At 37.1% G+C, this 21,599-nt stretch overlaps 2 protein-coding genes across 6 annotated transcripts in view; one reads left to right on the top strand and one right to left on the bottom strand.

Moving 5' to 3' along the window:
* The first annotated feature begins 452 nt into the window (after window positions 1-452).
* C2H3orf49 (chromosome 2 C3orf49 homolog) overlaps window positions 453-21,599 on the top strand; it is a 30,628-nt gene continuing 9,481 nt past the window's right edge. The window contains exons 1-5 of one of the 2 annotated variants that reach the window (XM_025377675.1): window positions 453-686; window positions 5,609-5,928; window positions 9,962-10,086; window positions 13,441-13,554; window positions 14,009-14,173. In XM_025377675.1, coding sequence (XP_025233460.1) covers window positions 562-686; window positions 5,609-5,928; window positions 9,962-10,086; window positions 13,441-13,554; window positions 14,009-14,173 — 849 coding nt within the window. In that variant the 5' untranslated portion in view covers window positions 453-561. Of the gene's footprint in view, window positions 687-5,608; window positions 5,929-9,961; window positions 10,087-13,440; window positions 13,555-14,008; window positions 14,412-21,599 lie in introns of those variants that run through there. The other variant, XM_025377674.1, reaches the window with a different exon arrangement.
* The window catches only part of THOC7 (THO complex 7), a 30,109-nt gene continuing 24,696 nt past the window's right edge, over window positions 16,187-21,599 (bottom strand). For 3 of the 4 annotated variants that reach the window (XM_025377677.1, XM_025377680.1, XM_025377679.1), the window contains 6 exons: window positions 20,710-20,837; window positions 20,312-20,398; window positions 18,614-18,671; window positions 17,641-17,707; window positions 17,472-17,541; window positions 16,187-16,517 (listed from right to left, as the gene is read on the bottom strand). In XM_025377677.1, the coding sequence (XP_025233462.1) occupies window positions 16,450-16,517; window positions 17,472-17,541; window positions 17,641-17,707; window positions 18,614-18,671; window positions 20,312-20,398; window positions 20,710-20,837 (478 nt within the window). In that variant the 3' untranslated portion in view covers window positions 16,187-16,449. Of the gene's footprint in view, window positions 16,518-17,467; window positions 17,542-17,640; window positions 17,708-18,613; window positions 18,672-20,311; window positions 20,399-20,709; window positions 20,838-21,599 lie in introns of all 4 variants that reach the window. The other variant, XM_025377678.1, reaches the window with a different exon arrangement.

Genomic DNA, 21,599 nt, shown 5'->3' with positions numbered 1-21,599 from the left:
TGTCCAAACAACAACTGGCCTTGTCACATGTGTCCCACAGGACACAGAGAACATTCACCAGCTGTAGCTGAGAGCTCTAACAGAAGCTCAACTTGTGTTAATCAACAGATCATTCGTATTCCTATAGGTGCCTTCCCCTTCAGAGGTCAAATATGACTTCTGAATGTGGTGGTCAATTAGTGCATGGGTGGTTTTTTTGTTGTTTTGTTTTGTTTTTTTGCGATCCATATGCCAGTGTTGATGCAATCAGATCATCATTTCTGCATTTGCCTTGTTCAAGAATCTGTGAAGTGTTCCACAAAGGTCCATGGAATTTCACACAGCTCAGTCAAATACATCATTGGTGACCTCTGTGAAGCTGTAAACAGGGCCAGTCCCACAAATAATGTCTCTGACACTTGGAAGGGAATAAGGGAAAGGCTCTAAAAATTTCCTACATATTTTATTCCAAATAGCCCACACTTTGACAGTACATTCAGTCACTGGTGATTTTGCATCGAAGTCTGTAAGTTCGAGAACTGAAACAGTCCAAAACGGCTACTACAGGTGAAGTTGACAGCAATGGCCCGACCTCAGCTGTATCTACCAGAACCCTTTAAGATTGCCTATGGAAAAGTTGGACAGTGCCGAAGATTCCAGCAACTCAAGAAGAAAAATGGCTCATTCAAAAGGAAGGGGATAGAAAGGTAGGTAACAGAGATTCATTTCCTTTTCTGTCAAATGAGAGTCTTTGGGTTTGGCATAGTGGCATGTCCTTTTAAGCATTACATTTAAAAATGAGGACTCTGGATGGATTGCTGGGGAGGGTACTGCATTGGATCAAGAAATCTAGTGCGACAATGTAAGGTTCATTTTATGATCAGAAAGGTCTTTATTGTAACAAGGAAAACATTTCCTTTACACTTGAAATTGAGTTTTAATGTGGCATAGGAGACTAAAATAAGTACTGATTCTATGTTGATATTTCAGCATCAGAATTTTAGACATCTCACATCCCATGAAAATACTATTACTTTGAAAAGTCATTAGTGCATTTTTCAAAATATGTCCACGATCAGTGCTTTCTTTTTCCTATCCCAGCAATTTGGGCTGCTGAAATATGTACTAATCACATTTCACTATGGACACATTGTTTAATTTAACATTAAAACTGCCTTAGACCTGCTATTTTTTTGTCAGTGACAAAACCTTACAGACAGGTATGAAACATCCAAAATATAATATATTTTAATTTGGAAAATCAGTGTGGCGATTTATTTTCCAATTTCTTTGCGCTTCTTTCTTACCAGGTCCATGGACTATAGTTCAGACATGTAGAAGTAAGGTGTTTTAATGAGTCCTGGAAGCATCAAAGACCAAACTTAGGAACTTCCATGGACAAAATAAAATACTGCAGAGATTTCCACTTTCAGTGAAAAGTAGGAGCTCCGGGGGAAGCAATACAACCAAATAAATTCAGTACCAACACAAAAATATTAAAAAACATAAAAAGGGAAGGGTTCTGCTCGTATCAGAAGTTGCAGCAGTTGTATTCCTAGGCTCTGGAGCTAAATCACCTTTGTTAATTACGTTTTAGATAGATTGGAGATGAGAGTGGGGAGGATGGGAATGGGAAACAACTTCTAGAGATTCTGAGACGACTTAGAACTGGGCTTTTAACATGGGTGGTCTTCGAAATTCCTGAATCTTCTGAAATTGTATTTGCGTTGTTCTGTGTCAGAGTATGTATATGTGTGTACATGTTTATAGTAGTAGAATCACTTAAAAATTAAATTATTATTAAAGGAATCTCAGAGGGCTTTACGGGAGATTTATCCTAGCCCATAAGTTATCTTTGGGCAAATTAGGAAATGGTGCTCCCTCCTCAGGACATTTTACTGCCACCTGCCATAAAATCATTATAATAACTGTACACAAGTCTAACTATGAAATTGAATAGCACCCCCTAGAAGTCGTACATGTACAATTGGCAGAACCCTGCCCTTGGTCCCAGAAGGGAGGCTGCTAGCTTCTCTCTTATTTTGCCCTCTAGTGTGGGCTCTCTCCTTGCCTTTTACATTTTCTGCATTGTTCTGATCCACATGGTAATAAAAAGTATCATTTATTGAATGCATTTTAAGATTCCAAACACATGAATTATTTCCCTTTATTTTCACAATTCTGAAAAGACTATGCCCATTTTCAAATGAGAAGATGAAAGCTTATAGAAGTTACCTAACATGCTCAAGGTCACAGAGTTGGGGATTGTCCCGAGTTGAACCAATGCCATTGAACTCCAGTGTCTAGGCTCTCACTGAACTACTCCCCATGTATCATTACAGAAAAAGGCTGAATGATTTGGGTTCCGTTTAGAACAGTGTTTTCCTGGAGAGTAGTACATATGCTACTGATGATGGTACATGAGGTATTTTAGGTAATATATGAAGAACATTGTTAATGGTTATAAATTTGTTTTAATCCATATTAGAAATATATGTTATATATTTAATATAATGTAATAACATAATATAAAACCTAGGATTTCACCCAGAGAAATGAAGACTTATGTTCATACAAAACCTATACACAAATGCTTATAGCAGCTTTATTCATAATAGCCCCAAACTGGAAACAACCCAAATATCCTTCAATTAGTGAGTAGTTAAACAAAGTGTGGTACATTCATATAATGGAGTATTACTCAGCAATAAAAAGATATGAACAATTAATACACAAAACCTGGATGAATGCTCAGAGAATTATGCTGAGTGAAAAAAGCGTATCTCAAAATATTACATGATGTATATTTCCATTTACATAACATTCTTGAAAGGACAAGAATTACACACACAGAAGACAGATGCGTGGATGCCGGTTTAAGAAAGGGGGGACCACTGCTTTTGGTGTATTAGACATGAAGTCCCTGCCCATGCCTATGTCCTGAATGGTATTACCTAGGTCTTCTTCTGGGGTTTTTATGGTTTTAGGTCTAACATTTCAGTCTCTAATCCATCTTGAATTAATTTTCGTATAAGGAGTAAGGAAAGGATCCAGTTTCAGCTTTCTACTTATGGCTAGCCATAAGTAGAAAGCAACGGCAACAAAAGCCAAAATTGACAAATGGGATCTAATTAAACTAAAGAGCTTCTGCACAGCAAAAGAAACTACCATCAGAGTGAACAGGCAACTTACAGAATGGGAGAAAATTTTTGCAATCTACTCGTCTGACAAAGGGCTAATATCCAGAACCTATAAAGAACTCAATCAAATTTACAAGAAAAAAACAAACAACCCCATCAAAAAGTGGGCAAAGGATATGAACAGACACTTCTCAAAAGAAGACATTCATACAGCCAGCAGACACATGAAAAAATGCTCATCATCACTCGCCATCAGAGAAATGCAAATGAAAACCACAATGAGATACCATCTCACACCAGTTAGAATGGCAATCAAGAAAAAATCAGGAAACAACAGGTGCTGGAGAGGATGTGGAGAAATAGGAACACTTTTACACTGTTGGTGGGACTGTAAACTAGTTCAACCGTTGTGGAAAACAGTATGGCGATTCCTGAAGGATCTAGAGTTAGAAATACCATTTGACCCAGCCATCCCATTACTGGGTATATACCCAAAGGATTATAAGTCATGCTGCTATAAAGACACATGCATACGTATGCTTATTGTGGCACTATTCACAATAGCAAAGACTTGGAATCAACCCAAATGTCCATCAGTGACAGACTGGATGAAGAAAATGTGGCACATATACACCATGGAATACTATGCGGCCATAAAAAAGGATGAGTTCGTGTCCTTTGTAGGGACATGGATGCAGCTGGAAACCATCATTCTCAGCAAACTATCGCAAGAACAGGAAACCAAATACCGCATGTTCTCACTCACAGGTGGGAATTGAACAATGAGATCACTTGGACTCGGGAAGGGGAACATCACACACTGGGTCCTATTGTGGGGAGGGGGGAGAAGGGAGGGATAGGATTAGGAGATATACCTAATGTAAATGATGAGTTAATGGGTACAGCACACCAACATGGCACATGTATACATATGTAACAAACCTGCACGTTGTGCACATGTACCCTAGAACTTAAAGTATAATAAAAAAAAATTAAATTAAAAAAACAAAAGAAAGGGGGGACCAGTGGAAAGTGGGTGTGGCTATAAAACATGAGGGATCCTGGTGTTACTGGAAATGTTCTGTATCCTGACTGTATCATTGTCAACATGCTGGTTGTGAAAATATAGTTTTGCAAAATGTCACCATTTGGGAAAACTAGGTAAAGAGCACACAGAATCTCCCTGTATTTCTTTCTTTCTTTTCTTTTTTTTTTTTTTTTTTTTTTTTTTGAGATGGAGTCTGGCTCTGTCACCCAGGCTGGAGTGCAGTGGTGTGATCTTGGCTCACTGCAAACTCTGCCTCCCGGGTTCACGCCATTCTCCCGCCTCAGCCTCCCGAGTAGCTGGGACTACAGGCACCCGCTACCACGCCCGGCTAATTTTTTGTGTTTTTAGTAGAGACGGGGTTTCACCGTGTTAGTCAGGATGGTCTGGATTTCCTGAGCTCGTGATCCGTCCGCCTCGGCCTCCTAACGTGATGGGATTACAGGCTTGAGCCACCGCGCCCGGCCCCCTCCCTCTGTTTCTTACAACTGCATGTGAAACTATAATGATCTCGACATTAAAATTTTAATTTTAAAAAATACCGAAATTTCATGGGTATTATTACTTGGAGTGAAGCTAACAAAAAATAGTTAATTGAGGAAGAACATTAGGTAATAATTGTATCACGGTATAGGTGATATTCTAGCATAGTGGTTAACAACACAGACCTCAGAATCAGATAATCTGGACATAAATTATATTTAACCTCTCCAAGCTTTAATTTCTTCATGTGTGAAGTAGAGATGAGAACATAAAGATTAAATTATATTATACACATGAAAGCACTTGGAAGAGTGTTTAGCACACAGAAAGCTATCAGGAAATGTTGTCTATTGTTTAGTCTATTGCATATAATAAAATATGCCAAAATTATGAAGATGGTACACGTAGTCGCTATATATGAATTTATAGTATGTTATCTAAATGAGTGTTTTATGTAAATGCAGTATTTATGGGGCCTTGGAGTTTACTCCTTATTGACTACCCTAGCAGACTCTCTCATCTTCTGTTACTTTCACTTTGAAACTGTCAAATCTAGCAAAAACTATCTCAAACTATCATTGAAATAAGATTGCCAATTTGCCAATGTAAGTTCATGGATTCCAACAGTCAGACCTGGATTAAAGTCTGCATTCAGTCCTTGGTCAATTAATTTAACCTATGTCTCAGTTTACTCATAAGTAAAATGAAGCTAATAATATAACCTACCTCTAACAGTATTGTGTTTAAATTAAATAGCAGCCAGATTACTATAATTTGATAACAAAACACCAAGTAGTTGCTTTGGCTTTATTTTTCTGTGATTTGATTCTTGGTCTTCAATTTCATTTTTTTTTCTGAATTGTATAATTGGTTCACATTTGAGGTTTGTGTTTTAATGATTCAAATTATTCATTTTTAACTTTTCAGTTTCCCTAATATGAGTCATTTTTATTTTGTTTAGATGGCATAGAGCTGTGTCTACCAACTTACTAACACAAAATGTATTGGTCCCTAAAGAGGAGTCATCCAGTGATAGTGACATGGGATTTCATGAAAGTCAACAAAATCAGAAAAGAAATTTGATGACGAAAGTGAAGACTGCTTTTGGGAGGATGCTGTCCTACAAGTGTAGAAGCAAGCTAGCAAGTGCCAGCAAAGAGGGCTCCACTGACCATAAGGAAGCCCTACTGTCAAACATGCAGAGCCTTCTCCCTAGGATTGTCAAGGAGCTTCCATCTCCCAAGTTATTTACAGCAAAAATGAGAAAGCTTTCAGAGAATGGTAATCAAATTCGGGCAATTTGTCACTGGGTGGAGGCCAAGAGGAAGAGTGAAATTAGGATGGATTATCTTGCTACAAAAGTATGGCAGCCCTGAGGAGCTTGTCTGAAATGCAGAATCTCAGGCTCTACCTGGGACCTTCTGAGTCAGAAGCCACACTTTAGCAAGATCCTCAGTTGGCTTGTATGTTCATACTGTGTGTGTGTGTGTGTGTGTGTGTGTGTGTGTGTGTGTTTTAGATGGAATCTCGCTCTATCACCCAGGCTGTAGTGCAGAGGCATAATCTCGGCTCACTGCAACCTCTGCCTTCTGGGTTCAAGCAATTTTCCTCTCTCAGCCTCCTGAGTAGCTGGAACTACAGGAGTGTGCCACCACACCCAGCTAAATTTTGTATTTTTACTAGAGATAAGGTTTCACCCTGTTGGCCAGGCTGGTCTCGAACTCCTGACCTCAGGTGATCCATTTGCCTTGGCCTCCCAAAGTGCTGGGATTACAGGTGTGAGCCCCATGCCTCACCTTGTTCATACCTTTTGAGAAGCACTGAATTGGATTGCCTTAGAGGTTCCTCCCAGTTCAATTAAACAGTTTTCTAATCAGTTTAAAATCACTTTTTATTTAAATATATGTGTGTGTATATTCATATATACATTATATATAATTTATATATATATGAAAATCAAACTCAAGCGGGATTTTTAGTTTTGTTTCTGGAAAAAGTAGTGATGCAGACTTTCACATGGCTACTTCTAACAGTGGAGGGGGTAGTGGAAATTAAATGAAAAAAAAGTATAACTGGTAAGTCATAAAGAATGCTCACTTTTATTGCATCTACTTTCTATGTGCTGTGTGGAAGAATCAATATTTGAACTGTTAATTTTAAGTCGTTTTTGCAACTAGTAATAATGCCATTTGGCATCCTATGGGTCATGACTAACAATACTACCAATGTTTGCATTCTCATCTGTAGCTTTTCAAAAAATAAATGGAGTCTAGGCCGGGAGCAGTGGCTCACGCCTGTAATCCCAGCTCTTTGGAAGGCTGAAGCAGGTGGATCACTTGAGCCCAGGAGTTTGAGACCAGCCTGGGCAACCTGGTGAAACCATCTCTACCAAAAATATTAAAAAAAAAATTAGTCAGGCATGGTGGCATGTGCCCGTAGTCCCTACTAGGGGAGCTGAGGTGGGCGAATCGCTTGAATCTGGGAGGCAGAGATTGCAGTGAGCTGAGATTGTGCCACTGCACTCCAGCCTGGGTGACAGAAAGAGACCCTGTCTCAAAAAAAAAAAAAAAAAAAAAAAAGAGAAGAAAGAGTCTATTTTTATAGTACTTTTATATTTACAGAAAAATTAAACAGAAAATGTAGAGTTCCCATGTATACCTTCCCTTCCCTGATCCCCACAGCTCCTATTATTAACATCTTGCCTTAGTGTGGTACATTTACAATCAATGAACCAATATTAATATATTATTATTATTAACTGAAGTTATAGTTTACATTATGGTTCCCCCTTTATATTGTGCAGTTCTATGGGATTTGACAAATACCTACTTTTATGTCATACCCTGTCATAACATGCATCCACCATTACAGTATCATACAGAATAATTTCACTGCTTTATATATCCTCTGTAGCTTTTTAATGTCCTTCACAGCACAGAATCAGGAAACACACAGCCCTTATAGTGTATGTAAATATACATACAACTTCACATTTTACACACCATGATCAGGCAACAAAACTGATGTGTGCTTTTCCCAGGAAAAAAAAAAAAAAAATCTTGGTGGTTTCCAGCTGACTAATTTCAAACAAACTCTCTGTTCTGGAAAAAGCAGTCACTAATACAAGCATCCAAGCATCTAGCAATTACCTGGTATGGATTGAGCTGTGTATTTCTGTTGAAAATAACAAAGAGGATATGCTTCTATATTGCTGGGGCTGGAATTGAAGAATCCAGCAGAAAACAGAGGATCAAATTTCTACTCTTAATCTGTGCACTGGTTTATTTTTGTCTTAGTTGGAATAACAAATATCAACTAAGATTTCTCCAGAAAATATACTCATCCTTTAGGATGTAGCTCAAACATTAATACCCTTTGTTGTAGCCCAAAATCAGTTGCTCTTCCCCGCTGACCTTCAAAACATGTTTTTATATATTTAACAAATATCTGCTAAGTACTTATTATATGACAGCCACAATATTTGGGATAGAGTAGCACATAAAACAGCCATGGTCCCTGCCTCATGGAGTTATACCATAGAGGGGCTTTCAAACATGCAGAAAATTACATTTGTTCCAAAGGAGCACAGGATGCTATTGAAAGAAATCATGGGTGCTCTAACTTTAGGGGAGGGGTCTCAGGAAAGGCTTCCCCAAGGAAGGGACAATTAAATTGAGATCTGAAGGATGTCTAAGACATAAGGATGGCTTACACAAGGTGGAGGGAGGAGAACAGTTTCCCAGGAATAAGGGAGAGCATGTTCAAGTCACAATATCAAGAGATCACCAGGCACAATTTAGCAATGAAAGAAATCCAGCAGAGGTTGGAACACAGAGAGCTAAGGAGAGGCTGGTTGAATTAGGTAGTAAGGGTGTCTGTCATAGGACACATTGAGAATTTTTAACTTTCTTCTAAGGGTGATAAGAAACCATTGGGTACTTTCAAGCTGGGGATTTATATAATCTGATTTGCATTCTTAAAAGATAGCTTTGGCTGCATAGTGTAGATTGGATTGGATGAGGGTAAGTGCAAATGCAGGAAGAACAATAAGCACCCGTACATTGTTTCAGGCAAGGAATGACATTAGCTTGGATTAGTCATGACAGTGGGAATGGGGAGATAAAGGGAGAAATAAGCATAGATAGAAGTTACAAGATTTGGGGAAGAGTTGGACAGTGAAGGGTGGGGGAGAGGGAAGAATTTCTGGATTGACCACTTGCTTTGAAGGTGGAGGCATCATTCACTAAGATAAGGAGCAATGGACCTGGATTGAAAAATAAGTCATGAGTCTGGCTAGACTTGCTGACTTGAGGTCCCTGCCGAATAGCCAAGTGGAGGTGTCAAGCAGGCTAATGTATTCTCTGAGGGTCCCAGAGAAGTCCTTATCAGTAGACTTTAAGCAACAAGATGATTTTAGGTGTGCACACAGCATGAAGGAACAGTATAACACACAGCAAATTGCAAACACTCTTTCCCCAATGCTGTCATCAAGGAAAATGTCTCATTTAGTGACCCCCTTTTTAAAGAAAAACAGAGTAGCTGTAGTCCCAGCTACTCGGGAGGCTGAGGCAGGAGAATAGCTTGAACCCAGGAGGTGGAACGTGCAGTGAGCCGAGATCACGCCACTGCACTCCAGCCTAGGTGACAGAGGAAGACTCCGTCTCAAAAGAAAAAAAAAAAGAAAAAGAAAAAGACAGTAATCTTAGGTTTAGTGCCTTCTGCAAAAAATAACATAGCTTTGTTTTTAGCATAGTGATTTTAATGCCTATTTATGATACTAGTCTTAAATTTATGGTAGTGTTTTAAAGTTTCCTTTATAAATACATTTATTGAGTTAAGCACTGAATTGATATGTTTTAAAATGTTAAGGAATCCAAGGTTCCCTGGATATAGGATAGATGAATCAATGATATGTAAATGACTGAGTCTTGAGCCACATTTCTTGAAAATAGAGAGAAAATTTGCTTTAATCCACAATGAATACCCAAGGGAGGGTCTTGCATAGTAGAGGATTACTTTTCTAATTCCACAAAGGTTCAGGGGAAAAACTTAAATCTCGAAGAGAGAGAGAGGTGGCTACCTTGTCAAAGACGGGCTGGTGTCCACTGAGGTCATGACCATAACAAAAGGCAAATGTTTGCAGGAGAAAATGTAAGATTGGGAAGAGCAAATCCATTTTTTATTTTTAACTCTAAAGAAAAAAAGCCACTGAAGCAGCATGTGATGCTGTCTTCTAAGAATACTATATTTTTAATAGGAAAAATGTGTTCCTCATTGTGATCCTTACAGATTCCTTTTTCCCCCTTTCTCTAAGCGACTATACAACTTGATGTTGTAGAGGCAGAGACAGAGGAGATAACCCAGGGAAATACACTCCTTCGGGCCAGGAGAACCACCAAGCGGTTATCTGTGACGTCTCTTCCTTCAGGACTACAAAAGGTAAAACACTAAACAAATTTGCCTCTAAAGACTTACATATAACTCAATGTTTAGAGATTTTGTGAAGACCAAGTTCTGTCCTACCATAAGTCCTCCACGATAAGCCTTTAAATCTGCTGCTTCTGTCTCCTCTCCAAGAATTTAGGGTACTCTTTGGGTCAGATTCTTCTACTTCTATGCTCAAACTGTTCAGCTTCTACTACATCTGGGCAACAGTGGAGTTTGGATATTTGTAACTGACTTTCTCACTCTTCAAATGTTAGTATATTAGCATTCTGGCCTATCTGTGCATACTCTGTGGAGTGGAACTCATTAGACCAGCACTGTCCAATGCAACTTTCCGTGAAGATGCAAGTATACATTGTCCAATATAGTAGCTGTTAGCCACACTGAAATGTGGTCAGTGCAATTGAGGAACTGAATTTTTAATCTTAATTTTCATTGAAATTAAAATGTAAATAGCCATATGTACAACACAGAAAATGCAGTGTAGATGATCTAGGACTCTCCAAACCAATGCTTTTACTTATCCATAGGTATGCATGGGTTTTTGTGTGTGTTTGTTTTGAGGCAGAGTCTCGCTCTGTAGCTCACCCAGGTTGGAGTGCAGTGGCACAATTTTGGCTCACTGCAACCTCTGTCTCCTGGGTTCAAGCGATTCTCTTACCTCAGCCTCCTATCTAGCTGGGACTACCGGCATGCACAACCATGCCTGGCTAATTTTTGTAGTTTTAGTAGAGACAGGGTTTCGCCATGTTGGCCAGGCTCGTCGCGAACTCCTGGTCTCAAGTGATCCACCTGCCTTGGTCTCCCAAAGTGCTGGAATTACAGATGTAAGCCACCGTGACCGGCCATGCATGTATGTTTGATCCTAAATTGCCCAGTCTGTTTTTCAAAAATAGAACCATGGACTATTATTATTTTAGATATAAGACTTACCTTAAAGCTATGTTCCAAACTCTGTTCTAAGTGCTTTAAAAATATCAAGTTGGATAATGCTTACAACAGCCCTATAATGTAGGTAGCAATATTATCCTTATTTTAGGGATGGTACTGAGAGTTTAAGTAATTTGCCCATGTAAGTGACAGAGCCAAGTTTCAAACCCAGGAAGACCTGGCTCTAGAGTCCTTAGTAGTAATTGCTATGCTATAGACTAACTGTACTGTCCAAATATGCTAGTCAATAGCTGAATGTCACTACCTATGTTAATTAAAATTAAATAAAATTAAAAGTTCAGTTCCCCAGTTGCACTAGCTACATTTCAAATGGCCAATAATTGCACCTAGTTAGTGGCTGTCCTATACAGCACAGATAGAGCACAGCACATTTCCACCTTCACAGAAAGTTCCACTGAACAGTACTGCTCTGGAACACCACTGTCAGAGTGCACTGATATTAGTTTTGAATTTTTGCCTTTTGTGTGCTAGGTTCGTATTTAGTGTGCCCATATTACGTTTTAGGCAATTTGTAGGTTTGGGGTGGGGAGTATAGGGTGATCCAATGGACATGGTCTTGCTTCTGTGGAACTTACAATCAAATAGAGGAGATACACATTAAACCATAGTGCCACACAGCAGTATTCTTTTGAACAAATGTTGCTGGAACAAGTGGGCATTCATATAGGAAAAAAATGAAAATTGATCCCTGTCTCACACCATATACAAAAATTAATTTCTGTTCAGTTATAGATTTAAGTGGAAAAGGCAGAAACCTTAAAACTCCTGGAGGACAATAAGAATATCTTCATGACTTCAGCATAAAGACTTCTTAGGACACACATAACACTAACCATAAAGATAAAGATGGGGCAATTTGGCTATAATTAAGAATTTCTTTCCATCAAATGGTGTTAGATCAGAGGTTGTCAACTAGCTATGAAAATGGTTTGTTTAGCCCTCAGAATGTTCTCAAAAATATATTTGAATTGGCTGGGTGTGGTGGCTCATGTCTATAATCCTGGCACTTTTGAAGGCTGGTGAGGGAGGATCACTTGAGCTCAGGAGGTTGATACCAGCCTGGGCAACATGGCAAAACCCCACCTCTACAAAAAAATATAAAAATTAGCTGAGCATGGTGGTGTACACTTTTAGTCCCAGCTCCTCGGGAGGCTGAGGTGGGAGGATCGCTGGAGCCTACAGAGGTTGAGGCTTTAGTGAGCCATGATCATGCCACTGCTCTCCAGCACAGGCAACAGAGTGAGACCTCATCTTAAAATCTATATATGTATTTGAATTAGTTGTCCACATTTAAAAATTAGGATATTTCAAATAAAATTCTGGGTTTTCCACTTTCTTTTGAAAAATAAAAAGATTTGAAAATACTAGGACAATTCCTCAAGGCAACAAGCAGGAGCTGCACCAAGGTACTGCAGGAGGTGTGTTCTCTTCAGTCCATACCAGCCCCAATTAGTCCTGCTTTACAAAACTTGCCTAGGCACTAGATTTTGCCATAGTTGTATTCCATAAACACAGACATAATGTAGTAACTGCCAAGTATGCTAGTATGCTAGGTGCTTAACAGGAAAAAGTACTGGATTTTATGAAAGAGAAAAAAGAGGGGTCTTACTTTAGCTAGATCAGGGAAGATTCTGCAAGTGACATTTGAGCTGGGCAAGCTGGCAGGGTAGCAGTGGTTCAGCAGACTCCATATGTAAAGGCAAAGGGTAGGACCCAGATCTGGTCCCATATCCTACTTTGTGTAGGTCTCACAATAGTCCTAATGTGAATTATTAAGCACAAGGGGAAGGAAGAGTAAACTCAGTAAGACTAAAAAGGGCGTATTAGCTTGGAGCCATGACCTGGGAATGATTTCCAATTGCAACACTATTAGGACAGGTACTTGTAACCAGTAAGCCAGGGATAATGGGAAAAGTATCAGGCATGGGGTGAAAAGAACCCAGAGCTTTCTTTTTATGTTTGAAGATATGACTGCCATGAAAATAAGGAAACCTGCAGAAACGAGACCAAATTAACAACTAGATTCACTGATAATGAGCTTTCTGGGGCACTGGTCCACAACGGCCCCACACTGTCACTGTGCCCGGCAGCTGCAGAGGCAATTTCTTCTTCTTCCCCTTATGAAGACCTGCTTTTTTCCTGATGCTGTATATTCTTTCAGAGTCAGACAATCTCATTTCTCTGCACCCTATAGATCTCTTCAAAGAGAGCTCTGGGCACAAAGAAGATACTTGGGTGTGGAGAATAATATGAATACAGCCTCCAATCCAATATTGTTATGTGGCAAATGTTCAGTTTATAAGAGAATGTCCCGAAGGTGAGAACTCTTGTTAAAGCACCATCACAAAAATAACGTTGGTAGTTCCTAATCTGATGTATTTTGCATTTTTACCATAGGGGCCATATTCACCAAAAAAGAGACCACACTTTCCAGCACTTAAAAAGAAGAAGCATGGCATGAAAAACATCCTTCGAAAATCAGATTTGACAGTAGGAAAGCTTCAAATGCAGGTAGTGGACAAAGGCTTTTAACTTTTGAATCTCAGAAGCATCAGAGAACCAGGCTTAACCAAACGCACAGCCCTATTAGACAGCATGAGTGGGATGAAATTAATGATTAGCATTAAGAAATAATGTTAGTAGGGGGGCATTCTGAAAGTGGCTAAAGGATTGCTAAGGACACCTAGGATGATGCTGTGTACCTGATAAATATTAAATGAATTCAATTAAAGTGAAGGCATATACATAGGTTTCTTTTCAGAAGAACTGAGATTGTCTTTATCACTGGGTGGTAAATGTACGCTTTCAAGCTCCATTTGCTATGACTTGAATTAGAATAATATTTTAAGACTTGCAAAATGTCCACCAGTTCCAGAACTCTTCTCTTGGGAAAAGCAACTATCCCTTTGATTTTGACAAGGCTTTCCAAAACATGGCTACATTTCTTGGTATTTATCTGTCATAGGTGGATGACCTCATAGAAACAGTGACCGATAAATCCATGAAGCTATTGGCCCAAAGACATGCTGAGCTTCAACGGTGTGAGTTTCTGGGGGATGAAATTCTTCAGTCTTCTAAACAGTTCCAGAGGATATCCAAGAGAACCAAGAGGAAGTATAAATTTAAAAATGTGTGTTTCCCATGTACCTGCTGCTGCTGCTTCTGACTTTGTTCCTGATTCTTTAAAAGTTATCTTCCCTAGGCTGGGCGTGGTGGCTCACACCTGTAATCTCAGCACTTTGGGAGGCCGAGGCAGGCAGATCCTTTGAGGTCTGGAGTTCAAAACCAGCCTGGCCAACATGGTGAAACCCCATCTCTACTAAAAATACAAAAATTAGTCAGGTGTGGTGGCAGGCGCCTATAATCCCAGCTATTTGGGGGGCTGAGACAGGAGAATTGCTTGAACCTGGGAGGCAGAGGCTGCAGTGAGCCGAGATCGCACCACTGCACTACAGCCTGGGTGACAGCGCAAGACTCCATCTCAAAAATAAATAAATAAAAGTTATCTTCCAAGAGACTCTTATCTTTACTTAATCCTGAAAAAATCTCTCTAGTGAATTAATCAACGGGGGTGGGGATGGGGAGACAGCATTTAAAAAAAATTCTACCCAATAGTCCTTTAAAAAATAAGTATCTTTTTTGAAAAACTGGTATTTGTCTGGGGCACAGTGGCTCATGCCTATACTCCCAGCACTTTGGGAGGCTGAGGTGGGTGGATCACGTGAACCCAGGAGTTTGAGACCAGCTTGGGCAATATAGTGAGAATCTGTTACTACAAAAAACTTTTAAAAATTAGCTGGGTATGGTGATGTGTTGCCTGTAGTCCCAGCTACTCGGGAGGCTGACATAGAAGAATTGCTTAAGCCTGGGAGGTCAAGGCTACAGTGAGCTGTGATCAAGCCACTACAATCCAGCCTGGATGACAGGGCAAGACCCTGTCTCAGAAAAGAAAAAAAAAATTGATTTTTAATTCTGAGTCAATATAGGCAAATTGTTGTTTTATAATTTTTACTAATAATGGAAAATAGAAACATTTGTCACAGCATAGCAATTCTGCAAAGAAATTTCTCCCATGACTTGCCAGATGAAATTAGAGGAAGTATTTATAGGTATTATGACACTTTTAATATGACTATAACTGCGCTAATTTTAAACTTTCATTTTTAAGATAAAAATTATTATTAAAATTACAAAAATATAACATCATTAAGGTATGATTCATGCAAAGTGTCATGTTTCTTAACTAAAATAAATGGATAAGGATGGAGCCGAACAAGTATTACACGTGTAATGAAATACTTAAGAAAATCACAAGTGATTCAGCCTTAGCTTAATTTTTAAAAAGATAATAAATTCTTTATGCAAGACAATCTTTTTTTTTTTTTTAGATGGAGTTTCACTCTTATTGCCCAGGCTGGAGTGCAATGGCGCGATCTTGGTTTACCGCAACCTTTGCCTCCTGGGTTCAAATGATTCTCCTTCCTCAGCCTCCTGAGTAGCTGGGATTATAGGCAGGTGCCACCATACCCGGCTAATTTTGTATTTTTTTTAGTAGAGACGGGGTTTCTTCGTGTTGGTCAGGCTGGTCTCGAACTCCTGATCTCAGGTGATCTGCCTGCGTTGGCCTTCCAAAGCGCTGGGATTACAGACGTGAGCCACCGCGCCTGGCCTATGCAAGACAATCTTAACAAACTATTTACTTCAAACAACTCTTCACTTTATCAGTACATTGTTTTCTACTGAAAATGATTCCTAAAGAACAAAACAGTAGAGAAAAGAGATCAACAAAACATTTGAGAATTATATTCCTCACATATTAAGGCGAGATATAGAAACTAATGCGCATTATTTTACTTTGCATCTTATAATTACCTCTCATACCAGTGACTTTTAACAGCCTGGAACCTCTCTATACAATAAGCATACACCACAAACATTTTGCATGTAATTTCACAGATTCATAGCCCTCCTAAAGCCTCTTCATAGACTCCATTTTCAGAAGTGTAACCATTTCCAGAAATTGGCCCATTTTCCCATGTACATCCTAGAAATGCCAACTTCTAACAATTTTCAACTTATTTTGTAAGCCAATCAATGTTACCAGTTAAAAACTACCTGGAATATTAATGAGCACAAACATATCCAGCTTAAAAGCATTTTATTAAGCATTTTTGGATGTTGCTTCCTACCACTTAAGAATAAAAAAATGCATTTTAATAAAAACAAATCTATACTGAAGTCATTTTCCTTTGTGTGAGGAAATATGAATGAAATACACATTCATATTTAAAAACAGAGTATTTTACTGCCAAAACTTTAAATATCTCAAGAGCACACCACATTTTAAACACATTATGGTCACGTAGCTATTTCAATATTCCTGGGAGTGGTGGGCGATTAGCCTGTCTATGGCTTAGGATCTGTTTCCATGCTTGCTTCCTGAGCGTCTTCTACCTCTGAGAGTTTTTCATCATCTGTAATTGAGAAGGAAACATAAAACCTTAGTCAAGTTTGCCTATGTTTTATATTCAATGAACACATGAAAACATGTTTATCCTGTATTAGCCAATACAATTAAAGCAAAGATGGCTACTAGTTGAATCAAACTTTCAAATTTATGTGATAGATTTCACTTTAAAAAAAAAAAATCTGGGCAGGGTCTGGTGGCTCACACCTGTAATCCCAGCACTTTGGGAGGCCGAGGCAGGTGGATCATTAGAGGTCAGGAATTCAAGACCAGCCTACCCTACATGGTAAAACCCCATCTCTACTAAGAATACTAAAATTAGCTGGGCGTGGTTGCATGCACCTGTAATTCCAGCTACTCGGGAGGCTAAGGCATGAGAATCACTTGAGCCTGCAAGGTGGGGATTGCAGTGAGCCAAGATTGTGTCACTGCACTCCAGCCTGGGTGACAGGAAGACTGTCTCAAAAAAAAAAAAAAAAAACAAAAAAAACTGGATCTTAGGCTATTCTTTAAAACAATCAAAAGATCAGGTAATACAAAAATTTCTAACTGTCTACAGTGAATATAAAGAGCAAGTCTCCAGTTCTCCAAAGTACCCACCACTCAGTGGGTATGCAAATGTTCTTATGTACTGATTCCTTATTATTGCCTGCCTGGGTCCTGAGTTATTACATTATAGTAATCAACTACAGTGAACCAAGAAAGATTCCAAATCTATCACCCTTGAATTTTTCTTAATTTAAACCACTATGTATATCTTTAAATCCTATATTACCACAAATTATGACTTTTCTACATATATTCAAGAAAGTTGAACTTGAGTACCTTCTAACGTCATCCAGCTATATTGTTCAGAAATAGAAGGTATACTCTCTCTCCAAGATATATATTTCAAAAGATACATTCCTGGGTCATTTAAAAAATCTTCATAAACATTTATTTTGAGACTATTTCTACTTACTTTCCAATGTTTGCTGAAGTTCATGGATGGTACTAAGAAGAACGTGAAACTGTTTCCGTCTCAATTCCAGCTGTGTTAACAAGAAAAAAATTTATACAAATGATGACCTATATATATAGATATATAGACAGACAGATAGATCACAAAGGCTAAATATATGTGCAAATACCTTATCTTCAACACTTTCTTTAATGTGTGAAAGATGCTCTAATTCTTTTCCCAGAGCCTCTAGTTCCCTGGAAATAAAACAGTGTTACATTTTGCTGAATGGGGGAAAGAGATTACAATTAATACCTAACTTTTTAGTTACTAGATAGGATTTTTAAAATTAAAAAAAAAAGACTTATAAGGAGTTATAACACTCCATTATGGTGAAACTTCTGAAGCTGGGGATGATTTCTTCTTAACTTCTAAATATGGACTTACTTTCATTAAAATTACATTTTTGGATACATTTTTAAAGTACAGAAAAACACAGATAATAAAATAACAAGACCCAAGAAATGATACATATTGTGAAGCTTAACTTCAAGGGTTTTTTTTTTTTGGTAAAAGAAATAAAACATTGCCAATTAACTCGAAATATCCTTTGAATCTTACCTCTAGACCTCTATCCTGGGCTGTTTTATCTCCTCTACCTCCCACTCAGGCAACTACTATATCATTCTAATTCTTTTTTATGCATATACTTGTATCTCTGAATAATATACAGTATTGGTATATAATATTTGAAAGGGGGTTCTAACTTTTATAAATGGTTATTATTCTTTGTTTCAGGAATGTAGTAATAATTTAAAATTTATTATGTGTCTTTTCACTGACTATGTTTTGAGAGCTGTGTTTTAAAAGGGCATAACTAGTTTATTCTTTTTAACTGAAATTCAGTATTTTAATATATGAAGACCATATTCTATTTGTCCATTGTGCTATTGATGCATATTACATGCATTTATTTCAGACATATAGGTAGTAAGGGCAGAGGGAAATAAAATCTAACAGAGAAGTATGGGAAAATATAATATTGAAGATCTGACCCCTCCTTTTGAAACATATTTATTCTGCAAAAAATGAGATGCCTAGGGTAGTTTATGAGCATTTATGTATAAAGGTTAGTTCCTTTCAAAGTAAAACTCTACACTTACTTTAATGTCTCATGCCTGTCTGGATGGTGTTGAATCACTTTTGCCAAAGCATCATATTCTGAAAGACATAAAAATATTTATCAAACTAAGGGTTTTTTGAATATGAATTATCAAAACAAAAATGTATAATATCAACAAAAATGTATAATATCACAAACCTCTTCTAATCACTTCCCTAGTACATCAAGAAATGAAATCATTGAAAGATGAGTATTGCCAGTTTTAGTTGACTGAGTTATAATTATAATGATACACAACATCAAAAGTGTTCCAAACAGGGGTTTTAGCTCCCACTTTTTTTCCATTTATATGTCGTGGACAGAATATAAGAGGTCAGCATAAGCATAAGCAAATTTAAGTTATTATTGATTATCAAATAGACTGATTCTGAGAAGGATCTTACTCACTAGTTGTCTAAAAAATAAAATAAAATAAAATAAAATCAGTAAATATATCCTACCATTAGTTTGAGTTGTTAGTCAACAGCAAATTACACTTCTCACTCATTCCAAAAGTTAAGATTTCAGAAACGTGCAAATAACTTAAAATTCAGGTTCTACTTTCTGTTCTACTGAGACCTCCAAGATAAGTCATGTAACTTCTGTTAACCTTTCTTATGAAGTGATGAGTGATGAGTGGCAGGATTTACTTAAAAACCTCATTAACCAACGAAAACACTCCAAATATTTTTAAATGACTTTTGAACTGATACTAAGTTGATATATCTTACTGTAAATAGGGCACCAAAACTTCACCATACACATTTTAAACTGAAAAAAACAACTTGTAAAAAGAGGAAATTAAGCTTCATCTTAATTAGTTCATTAAAAAGTGAACATTCATTGTTTTAGAACTGAGCATATTAATTCAATAAAAGTATGATTCTTTTGAACACAAATTTTTTGAATTACAAAATAATACATGCCCTATGTAAAACAAAACAAAACAAAACAAAAACAGAGAAAAGAACCTAAGCCATAAAAACTCACAACTTCAAAATAACCATTAACATTTTCTATTTTCTTCTAGTTTTTCACATCAATGTAACAGTTGTGATTATACATTATATTTTTTATTTTTATTTTTCTTCAATTTACATTTTAAGAACAGCATTGCCTCTAACATTAAAAATTGTCTTGAAATAGTATTTAGGAACTACATAAGGATATACTCTAACTTAAAAACAAGAGATTATAACAAAACTCAACTTTAACCTTCTTATTAGATATTGTAGGCCGTCTAGAAATGTTTGCTTGCTTTGTACTTAATGAAAACTCACAGAGTTTAAATTCTTTTCCATTTCATTTTTTGGAAAGTAGCTCTATTAAACAAACAAACTAAAAACCCAAACCATAAATCTAGTATATTTATGTAAATCGCCTCTGCTGATTAACTATAACATTATTTAGGCAAAAGGGTCCAAGATGGTAAAAATTTAATACTTAAGAAATACTGAGATAAGAGAAAAACAAAAGAAATACTTAGATAATCAACATAATCCAGCAAAAACATTCTTTTCAACACAGACCTCCTTCTGTATTTTAAAGAATAATATAGTTCTAAGGAATTAAAATTTGGATTTTTTTTTTAAATCAAGGTTGATTCAGGCTGCAGATTATACCTCACAACATTAAAAACTGCATGAAAATAGTAGTCAGTAATAATGTATTTGCACATTAAATCCCTCAAAACCCTTACCTTGGCGATTTTTTCGTATTCGTTTTGCTTGAAGAATTTGCTTTTTGCACTCAGCAATTTTTTCATGTGCTCCAGCTATGCTACATTCTATATGAGAAGGTTTTTAAAAGATAGTGGTAACAAAATCAATAATCCATTTTTAATTTTAAAATGCATTTATAAATTAAATTCTATTGGTAACAAAATAGACACTAGTATTTTAAAAAAACAGCTGTAACCCAAAGTACTATATCATGTTAGAATATGCATTTTTATAGCTAACATTTACTGTATTCTTTCCATTAATACAGTAATTGTTATTATTCTTTTACCACCAATCAAAGAAAATTGTTAGCAGATATTGTTTCCTTTAGACCATAAAAAATAAAATTACAGATAGAAACATTAAGATTCTTTACCTATTTCCTTGTAAATTTTTTCATAATTTTCCATTTCTCTGAGATTCATATCATATACTAGTAAAGTTTTGCCCATTGAAAATTCACATTGAGACAGCGTGCTCAGCATACGTTGGTACTGGCTATACCTAATGAAAAAGAGAGAAAACCAAAATAAGGATGCTTGTGGATTGACAAAAATGAACTGTTATAATGCAGGCAAATATTTGCTAATTAAATTATACCAAGTTCTGAAAGAATCATTTGCTTATTTAAAATAATTTAGAATATGTGTCCCTTAAGTTTTCTTTTTATCAAATGTAGTATTCTTGAATTTAACTACTTTAGTTACAAATGCAAAGATGGGACTGCTGTTCTTATCAATACACGTTTTATTCAAACAATTATTTGAATTTTGTTTAAAAGACTAAAAAATACTTTAAGATGTTTTTTTTAACTTCACAGTTCTGTTCCCACAATTTTTTCACTCTATAAAATCATTTATATGGAAAGCAAATTCAAATGAGGAAAAGTTTACTATGTTAAAAAATAAATAAATATAGTTGAGCATGGTAGCTCATATCTGTAATTCTGACATTTTGGGAAGTCAAGGTGGGCAGATCACTTAAGGCTAGGAGTTCCACACCAGCCTGGCCAACATGGTGAAACCCCATCTCTACTAAAAATACAAAAATTAGTCAGGCATGGTGGTGCTTGCCTATAATCCCAGCTACTCAGGAGGCTGAGGCACCAGTACTGCTTGAACCTGGGAGGTGGAGGTTGCAGTGAGCCAAGATTGTGCCATTATTGCACTAGAGCCTGAGCAATAGAATGAGACTCTGTCTCAAAAAAAAAAAAAAAAAAAAAATTAGATATACGTGTGTGTGTGTGTGTGTGTGTGTGTGTATGTG

The sequence above is a fragment of the Theropithecus gelada genome, chromosome 2, assembly GCF_003255815.1.
Source record: "Theropithecus gelada isolate Dixy chromosome 2, Tgel_1.0, whole genome shotgun sequence".
NCBI lineage: Eukaryota > Metazoa > Chordata > Mammalia > Primates > Cercopithecidae > Theropithecus > Theropithecus gelada.
This window is presented reverse-complemented; position numbering and strand designations above follow the sequence as displayed.